The sequence below is a fragment of the Tasmannia lanceolata genome, unplaced genomic scaffold (genome assembly GCF_043159265.1).
Source record: "Tasmannia lanceolata isolate RefF3 unplaced genomic scaffold, GAP_Taslan_0.1 ptg000018l, whole genome shotgun sequence".
Classification (NCBI taxonomy): domain Eukaryota; kingdom Viridiplantae; phylum Streptophyta; class Magnoliopsida; order Canellales; family Winteraceae; genus Tasmannia; species Tasmannia lanceolata.
In genome coordinates, this window is record NW_027518695.1 from 9,080,213 (window position 1) to 9,089,730 (window position 9,518).

Below are 9,518 nucleotides of genomic sequence, written 5' to 3' on the forward strand. Positions count from 1 at the left end.
GGCCGAAATTTCGTGATTTTGGCTTATTTAAAACCTCGTATGGTGTCTGCTCTTAAAGTCAAGTGTGGACTGTACGACAAAAGTACCGCCCTTGATATTTAATCCAACAGCAGCCTCTTAATCAATAAAAAAAAATATCAATTGCGGTGCCCCACACAGGACTTCACGGGCGGCACCATATAAAAACTCCTGCATCTTTCTCTGGGTTATTTTAATCATAGAAGGCAATTTCTTTTCTTAGAGAAACAGGCTGCCCTATTTTTTGCGTTACGCAGGAAGGAGGGATGTGGAGTAGAGGAACATATAAAGGGTGGTCTGCCTTCTAAGCCTTAGCTCTGGAAGTGGATGAGGAATTAAAACGACGATACTGAGACCGGTGTTGTGTGAACAAAGACACCAATTAACAGCAAACATGCATCTCCCCATTTTTATTTTTTTATTTCATTTGACAGACACGACCCACATGGGGAAAAGATATTAAATCACATATTAGAATGTCTTTTAATCGGACTCTCCAGCAGAGTATCTTAGCAAATACACCACTCCATGTGAGGTATTTTTCTTTATTACATTTAGTAAAATAAAGACATTCTAATGAGAGATTAGCAGATACCCACCACTCCGAGAACACAACTCCCATCTCTCTTACCATGTGCATCAAACGTGCCTGTTGTCTAACTCTGTCTTTTTAAGGTTGTTATTGCCAAGCATGTTGCAGTATTAAATCGCATATTTCTTAATTCAATCTTCGAGAGAAGGGGGAAAAGATTAATTGAAATCACATGTGATCTCATGTGCGTGTCTCTATTCAATAACAGCTATAATATCAAATCTTACTGAAACGGGAATATGAAATCAGATATATCATCTTCTCCTTTCTGTCATCACACAGAGCCAAGAAAGCTACAACTGAAATAAAAGAGGAGTTTTAAGTACCTGAATGTCTTTTGAGTGACCTTCGGAACTCCCCTTTTCTTCTTTACACAGATATTTCCCATGTGACTTTCATGGTTTGTTAATTGCCAACAGTATCTCCAGAGAAAACTACTCAGAAGATACATTTGATGATGAGAATGAAACCATGTTAGGAGCAATCAAAACTGTACTTATGACCAAAGCCAAAAATCCCATTCCCACTAAGATACAATTTGTGCCGGAGACAATAAACAACCAAATGGGCGAAATTTTGCACGAGTTTATAGCGCGCTCCAATGTCAATGTCACATTCATGCATCTATGTACCATTCATCGGACCATCGGCATGGACGCCATTCCCATTCTCGAGAAGCTTCCCATTGACTTGTATTCTCTGTCTCTGAAACAAGATTTGTGAACGTGAGTAACAGAAGCGGGAAAATATAGGTGAGACAGAGAGGATTTATGATAATAAAATGAGAAAATGTGGAGAAAGAAGGGAACAAACGAACGACATGGTACAGAAAGACGAGCAAATTAAACAAAATTAGATCGATGTGAATCCAAAACTGATTATTGGACTCAAATTTAAATTTAATTTTGAGTCCAACAATCAGTTTTGGACTCAACGGTTCTCAAAATCCAAAACAAACAGGGCCAAGTAAAGAATAAGGATAAAAAGTGACTCAAACTTCTTGAAAATGTTTTGACAATAATATAATATAACACTTGACTGAGCACTTGGAAACTCAATCAAGTTCTTGAAGAATTTGATTGACTATTTGGTGGAGTGAAATAATAGAAACCACACAAGCTTTTTATCTCACAACTTGATCTACCAGTTTTGACTCAATTCAAACTTGTGCCTTCATCAAAGTTGGAGGATTTTTAGAATTTCTAAACCTGTTTGATCGCAATAAAAAGATTTTCTATGAATGTACTATACCCAGTCGACGATATCCCCAGAATTCCCATTCAAGAGCTTGTGGTGTTCCTCTTTGGATCTGCTATTTTTGTCTTTAGCACTCAAAGGTAGTAAAGGAGATGGGGCTCCACTGGTACGATCAGGAAGTTCTGCATGGGAGATACATCCAACTGTTCACTACAAACAGTCTATTCATAATGGGAAAGCAAAAAATAAATAAATCAATAAAGGAGGCGACAATAATATATAATCAAACACGGACCTGGCAGTTTCTTATCCAAGAAAAATACCACTAAATTCACTGTATACCTGGAAAGAAACGGATGAGTCAAATGGTGCATGTCAGCCTAAACTGAACTAATAATGCATGTTTCAGAATGGAAAAAATGAAAAGATGGGACCATCTTACCATGCAACGACAACATCGACCGTGTAATGCTTGCGCGATGCTATAATCAAGAGACTCAAAATTAAAGCAACCAACCAAGAAAGCTGCTTAATATATCTGGAATCATATCAAAAGAATTAGATATAGTACTAGAAGCCATCCAAAGTACAATTCCCAACATAAATAATACAATGTGTATTCCTCGCCAATTTTGGCATTACATGTGCAATGGAACGAAAAACATGCACATGATGGCTCTTGAATACTGAATGCTATTCATTTAAAATACAAACCACAAGAATCAGATCAAATGTACAATTTATGGATATCATCATATGATTACCTTTGAGTTCCGTATTTCTGATAAGTGAGAACGAAAACAAGAGTAAAAATCATGTGAGATGAAAAAATCAAGTCGCCACAACCATATATGACACCGCGAGGAACTGCACAGTTTAGAAGGCCAACAAATTAAATGTTTGCACTTCCCAAATAATAGGTCAAAGCTTAATCAAGAATAGAACAAGCATCACCCACAATTAATTAAGAGAACTTCCAGTACGCTCTCTGGACGAGGCAGCGTGGCAAGTTTAGAGCCCTGCAAGAGGACGCAGAGGGAATTGATTATCGTTAACTGCTGCATCAGGGCATTAGCTATGAACCGGAACATAAGATTAAGATGCAAAACATATGCTCAGTCATTTTTAAGAAAAGCTTTATTTTTTGATAAAATAAAAGAAAGCAACATTTAAAAACACATGATGTAATTCAGTACACAATGCGGATCAAGCATGTCATATAAGATGTTACCTCGCGGCAGTGATAATTTGGACCAGGAAGCTGCGTAGAATAAAACGTAATAATTCGAAGAGTTTGGGAACCCTGTAAGAGACAAAATCAACATTTAAGGTTCAGTCGAATGGTGAAGACAGTTGTTTGTTGGGAACTCCCATTTCAAGGTATTGATGCCTCTTTTGAATCAAGAAGCACATAGAATAGTGCATTTCTGTGAGATATAGGCAGGTATATCACTCAGTTTTCTGCTGCTTGGTAAAGATGGCAGCTGATAAGAGCTCGTAAGGTAGTCGAGAATGAGCAGTAGAAAGGTAAGAAAAATATCATCGGATTGTATGGATCTACCAAAAACAAAGGCAGTAATGTGTAATATTCCGCACTTACAACTAGAAATGCCAGAATCCTGCGCCAGATCAGAACTGTGTAGAATTTCTTGCTTTGAAAAACAAAAGGATGAAAAGTCCACTGCAGAAGAGTACACCATTATCAGAATAATAAGAAATTCAGAAAACCAGTAAGAATCATTTCATCAACATTGATCTACTTTAATAGGAAACAAAGACACACACATTAAAAAGAACAAAATACAGGGGTGAGGTATTTAGAAGAATGAAAATAAAGCCCAACATTACATGAACACAATCAAAACAATGAAAAGTATAGATATATCAAATTTATTATAACAGAGTGGGAACTTCATCAGCCGATCTATTCGTGTGTGCCTCTCTACTACAGTACTACTCAATATCACCGTGGACGTACATCACTAGCAATTTTGTTCCCGTCTCATATAATGATTAAACAGCTTATGTGTCCTTCCCAGTACTGGACTTAAGAACCCTGTCAGATGACAATTGAAGAAAACAGAATAAAAAAACCAACTTGCAAACAAGATAACTTTTCTTGAAACAGTAACCACAATGGACGTGACTTCCGGTGTGATGCCTATATTATAGCCATCGACACGATGCCTTGATGCCATTGGTGTAATGCCCTTGGCCAGTTAATGGTGTGATACCCTAATTCTATCTTCTCTTAAGCTTGTTGTATTTTTCTTCTTCAATCACTATTTCTCCTCTACTTCAAGCTTATAATATCTGTTCCTTAATTATTCCCCAACCCGTCCTACATTAGTATAAAACTATAAATATTGTATCCTCCCTATCTTTGTCATCTTTGACTAGCTTGTCAGCGCCCACATTGGTCGAGCACCTTCTATGTTGAAATTTAGGCACAACCCGCTCGACAAGGTCTCTAATTTCGTCAGTGAGTCCCGCTAGCTTCTACGACACAACTGCTTTGTGAGTTGTGGATGCTATGTCGTTGGATGAGCCGCCTCCAATGATCAACGGGCCCAAGCCCACCTATGCCCACATCCACCACAAAAAAATACTCTGCTAATAGACAGGCAAAGGAAGGCATTGAATTAAAATTAACCAAATCCCAGCTATTCACAACTCTTGTCCAAACTTGGGGAGTTTCTCATTCCCTTTTTAGCAATTAATTAAATCGATTGTTGTATTCTTCACAAAAAATACTCTGCTAATAGACAGGCAAAGGAAGGCATTGAATTAAAATTAATCAAATCCCAGCTATTCACAACCCTTGTCCGAACTTGGGGAGTTTCACATTCCCTTTTTAGCAATTAATTAAATCTACTGTTGTACTCTTCACTTCCTCTTTATGTATCCTTAACTTTCTCAAGAAAAGAAAATTAAGAGGCAGAAGAAACAGAAGCGAGATGTATGCCAGGACTGGAAAATATTCAATGAGGAAAGACAAGGACAGAGCAGGAAGGTTATTAGAAGTTAATAGTTCTTGTTTCAATATCGCCTCTCAACTTTTGAGAACTGATGCTCCAAATTAGTTTCTTTAATCTAGCAAAATCATACAATAAAATGATGAAACAATTATTGTGCATTTGCAAATCACCAAATAGATGGACCCGTATTACCCCTTTTCTTTCAATAAGCAAGCTAGGATTGAAACCAAATCAGACACTATTTGCACATTGGCAAATCAGCAAATAAGTGGTTTCTAGGATGCATGGAAAAAATCTAGTGATCTTTTTCTTCAATAAGAAATCTAGGATTGAAATTGTAACATCTACGTTGTTAAAAAGAGCACCAGCCAGTTAAGATAAGGTGGGAACCCAATCTTTAAAAAAAAACAACAACAACTATTTGTTGGCTGCTATAAGAGTTAGGTGATAATTAAGCTAGGCAAGATTGCTAACTAATTATAGCTGGACGGGGATACATTCACTTCTAGCCAGTAAAATAGCAACTTATGCCTATTCAGATAGTTAGAATTTTGAGAAAGATCCTTACCAATACGAAGGAGATGAACATAAAGGTGAATACGGTCTCACTGATGAAAGCTCTGTCTTGTCCGAGCTCCTAAAACAATACCAATATAATGAAACAATATGAAAATGAGCTAGCGAATAAATAAAAGCATCATACACTAACACATGTAGATGTAGATACGCACAAGCATGCAGATATTAGTATAAGAAAGCAAACTCCTCTTATGACTAATAAATGCATGTGGACACACATAACTGCATATTGCTCAAGAGGGTTAACGACATATACCGGAAGGATGAGAAATCCAACATCCTGAAGTGTTGGTCCTGGTTTATGTAAATAGTGAACTCCTCGAGCAGCCAAACCGTGAATATACTGTCAATAGATGCAAACCACAGTATAAGTCTTCAAACAATTCTTGCCTGGCCATCGACAACTAAATAGTAATAAGAGGGAAAAAATGGTCCGTTATATTATAAGTCCATGAATAAGATGCAAACCACAGTATAAGTCTTCAAACAATTCTTGCCTGGCCATCGACAACTAAATAGTAATAAGAGGGAAAAAATGGTCCGTTATATTATAAGTCCATGAATAAGTCACCCAACAAGTAATATCCCCATATCTAAATACTTATGGGGTCATATGTAAAACCATTTCCATATAGACGAGATAATCATGCAGTTCTTTTACCTTATGGTTTTCTTCACTACTTTAGTCGAAAAACATTAGATCTTCCAAAGGATCTAATCTTCAACCACCGTTAAAGAAGAAAAGCCAAGCATGGTGTTTCGGCACGTGGCTTCATTTTTAGGAATTGCTTGATTGCTTATGGTTCTAATGGTAAGAAAGCAGAGCCTAAAATTTTGTTTTTTCATAAATTGATGGGACTCAGCAGAAGTATTACAGGAAGAGAGTGAAACATATTTGCATCATAATGCCTACTGTATTTAGCAGACTAAACGAAGGGAATTTTACCAATTTCAATCATTGACATTAATGGAAATCTGTAACGATATACAATTTTATGAAGAATAAACAAGTAACCCTAAAAGGACCTAATTCAACAAAGAAATATAATCACAAGACATTAATGCAAGCCCTCTAGTTTTTTTTTATTGCTTTAGAGTTTACCTATAAACCTTAGGATTTAATATACAACCACCTATCAATAAGAAAAATTAAGAATGTTGTTTTTTATGGTCTGTGAGTACATTTTCAGGAATTGCTTCTATGCTTTATAGTTCCAATAGTAAGAAAGCAGAGCTTAAAATTGTGTTCTTTCTTGAAAGGATGACACTCATTGGAAGAATTCTATAAAGGGAATGAAACAGATTCACATTGTAATGCCTACTGAATTCAATATATTAAACAAAGGGAATTTACCAATTTCAATCACTGACATCCAAACAAATCCGTGCCAGGTACGATTTTTCGAAAAATAACCACGTTAGCCCAAAAAAGACCCATTCAGCAGAAAATTTTATCATAAGCATTATTCACAAAAGACCTCCCTATGAAAAGAGTAAATCATTTTACAATTTTATGAGAGCGAAAAAACAATACAAATGAATGATCGGTTGCCCCCAAATTCAAATCCAAGCATGGATGAGAGGAACATCTAACAGGAAAACTCATAAAAGCATTCCACATCAGAAAATACAAAAACAAATCCCAAAAGCGTTAGAATTACTAAAAAAAGGTCGATTTTAGGGGGAATAATGAAGAAAAGAAAACCTGAAAAATCACTCCGGCGAGAAGAAGCTTCCACTTCTCGGCTAGTAGATGCAACTCTACTGAAAACTCCAATGAAATCCTTCTCCAAAGCTTTTCACCAAACCAAAAAAACACCATAAGATCAACAAAAAGGCACAAAAGTAAGCAAAACAAAGCACAAAAAGAGAATCAGAAAAGAAAAGAGAGAGAGAGAGAGAGAGAGAGAGAGAGAGAGAGAGAGAGAGAGAGAGAGAAATCACAGAGCAGAGACGAACCTTAGAGGCCTCGCGAGCGAGGTAAAACGTCATTTCTAAATCTGGCAGTCAGTTCCATATTACTTCAAAATCGCAAAGTTAGATTCCACATCCTCGAAACAGATTCTCACTACAAATTCATCCGAATCTTAACAAAAACCACTTTTCCACAAGAAAAGAAGATAGAATCTTCGCAAAAACCACTTTTCCACAAGAAAAAAGAGAAACTTCAATGAAACTGCAAAACAAAACCTCTCGATTTGTTCAAATCTCGAAATTCCACTACAATCCACTCCAAAACCGATCCTGAAATCGCGGAAACGAACTCGATTCCCAGATCAGAAACAAAATCTCTCTATTATCAAATCTCTAGACCGATTTTCCCCGATTCAAAGCGAGAAATGGCGTAAAACAACGTCGCAAACCCTAACTTTGGAGAAAATCTGAATCAAAACCGAAGATCAAACGCAATGGCGGTGGATTTAAAGCTTGTATTGATATACCGTCTCTGTTTTTTCTCCTCTGGACTGCTATAACGCGGGATAGACGCGGATCAGAGACGGTTGAAAGAAGTAAAAAACAAAGGAAAAGATTGCGACCGCGTAGGAAAGGAGGAGGAAGAGCGTGGGAAGGAGTGATAAATTTGGAAATGTAAAAAATAAATGGGCTTCTCTTTTGAAATATAGTAAAAAATTAAGGGAGATGATATTTTCACCCCCCCTGCAGTACCTATTCGCCCCCTTGTAACGTGATTTGACGTCAAAAAGCGTTAAAGTTGCCCACTGTTCAGTGTTCACGTTATAACTTCTAAGGGGGCAAATGCGTACTACAGAGGAGTGAAAATATCATCTCCCAAAATTAAAGGATACGAAAAGAGGCAAATATTCTCTTTTCTCTCTATCTCTTGGGGTTTTACAAAAATAATGGAGGCGATTTTTGGAAACTGCCACCCCCGCCTGCGATATTTCCGGCAACGACTTAAATGAATTGTGGCCTTAGAAGCGGCTATAAACGCTCGGGTCCTCCGCCTGCAAAATCGGAGAAAATAAATTCGCACCGCCTGTGGGATAATTCGCACCCATTTGCACGAATTGACGCTAAAAAGAGTTAATGGGTGCGATTTATCCTTATAGGGGGTGCGAATTTATCATCGCCCTTTTTTATTTTTTTATCTTTTGTTATCTATTTTTATCTTTTTAGGGCGATCATAAATTTGCACCCCCTGTAGGATAAATCGCACCCTTGTATATAGCGTAAGTTAAAATAACGGGAAAAGGCCGCCCATACGCACGCCACCTCGAGAATAACGGAAATATTTGGAGCAGAAAACAGAAAGGATTCGTGATATACCCTGAAATTGATATCTGCACTCCCACTTTTCCATCAATAGAAGTATAGAACTTTTTTTGCCATTCCGATCCTATTCCAATTCCGGAAGGCCCCGCTTGGATTCCAAGAATTTTCTAGAAAAGTTGGGAAAAGAAAAACTTTTCCGAAATGTATTGCTTTTCCACTGTTTGATTAATGATTAGGAATGGAAAAAGTAGGTTGAGCCACAACAATTCAAGTTTTAATTAGGCAGACCTTCGATTTAAAATGAAATCTCTCTAAATAAAAATAAGTCATACGTGCATCATTTCTTTTGTAATCAAGGAGATGTAAAAAATTTCTAAGAATTGCACTCCAAATAGGGAAATGTTAAAATAAATAATTCAAAAAAAATTAATAAAAAAGATCGTTTCCATAAGGGGACATTTTCCATACATTTTTTGGACCAAAAGTTGAAATAGGGCGGAAAAAGAATGAGATGCTGATTCCGGCAATTCAAAGGCACCCAAAGGTTATTATAATTTATAATTGCCAATAAGCTTTCACCGGCCATTAAAAAAAAGTGTTTAAAATGATAAGAAGTATCATTATCAGAACAAGAAGTTTGAATATTCAAAGAACCGCCAAGATCCTGATACAAACTTTTCTTGTCCCATAGGCGAATGTATAGAAACATTTCATCTAATGAAAGGGAAATGATATATTTGCCCCTTTTGAATACTTGGGACAGCCCTCTCTAGTGTAAAAGAGTAGTTACAAATACACAAGAGGGAGCTTTCCCAATAAAAAGGGGCAAATGTATCACTTCCCTAAGGCTCTGTTCACTTGCGTTCCCGGGAAAGCAAATCCCTGGAAAACAGCTTATTTTTTCCTTGACAAGACAGAAT

The 9,518-nt window shown here is 36.9% G+C and overlaps 1 protein-coding gene across 1 annotated transcript; it reads right to left on the bottom strand.

Moving 5' to 3' along the window:
* Positions 1 to 747: 747 nt before the first annotated feature.
* On the bottom strand, positions 748 to 8,035 carry LOC143851355 (phosphatidylinositol:ceramide inositolphosphotransferase 1-like). The gene is made up of 12 exons (XM_077360752.1): positions 7,324 to 8,035; positions 7,070 to 7,159; positions 5,621 to 5,707; positions 5,354 to 5,422; positions 3,408 to 3,488; positions 3,039 to 3,110; positions 2,766 to 2,826; positions 2,572 to 2,674; positions 2,250 to 2,345; positions 2,103 to 2,149; positions 1,862 to 1,989; positions 748 to 1,315 (listed from the first exon to the last, which is right to left on the bottom strand). Exons 1-12 carry the CDS (start codon positions 7,354 to 7,356, stop codon positions 1,235 to 1,237), a joined length of 948 nt encoding a protein of 315 aa, XP_077216867.1. The 5' UTR covers positions 7,357 to 8,035; the 3' UTR covers positions 748 to 1,234.
* Positions 8,036 to 9,518: the final 1,483 nt, after the last annotated feature.

Coding starts and splice junctions, on each gene's coding strand:
- LOC143851355 (XM_077360752.1), bottom strand. CDS start 7,356: ATGACGTTTTACCTCGCTCGCGAGGCCTCTAAG. Junction 3,489..5,353: donor TGTTCATCTCCTTCGTATTG/GTAAGGATCTTT, acceptor ACTCTTCTGCAG/TGGACTTTTCATCCTTTTGT. Junction 1,990..2,102: donor CTTGGATAAGAAACTGCCAG/GTCCGTGTTTGA, acceptor TCTCCCATGCAG/AACTTCCTGATCGTACCAGT.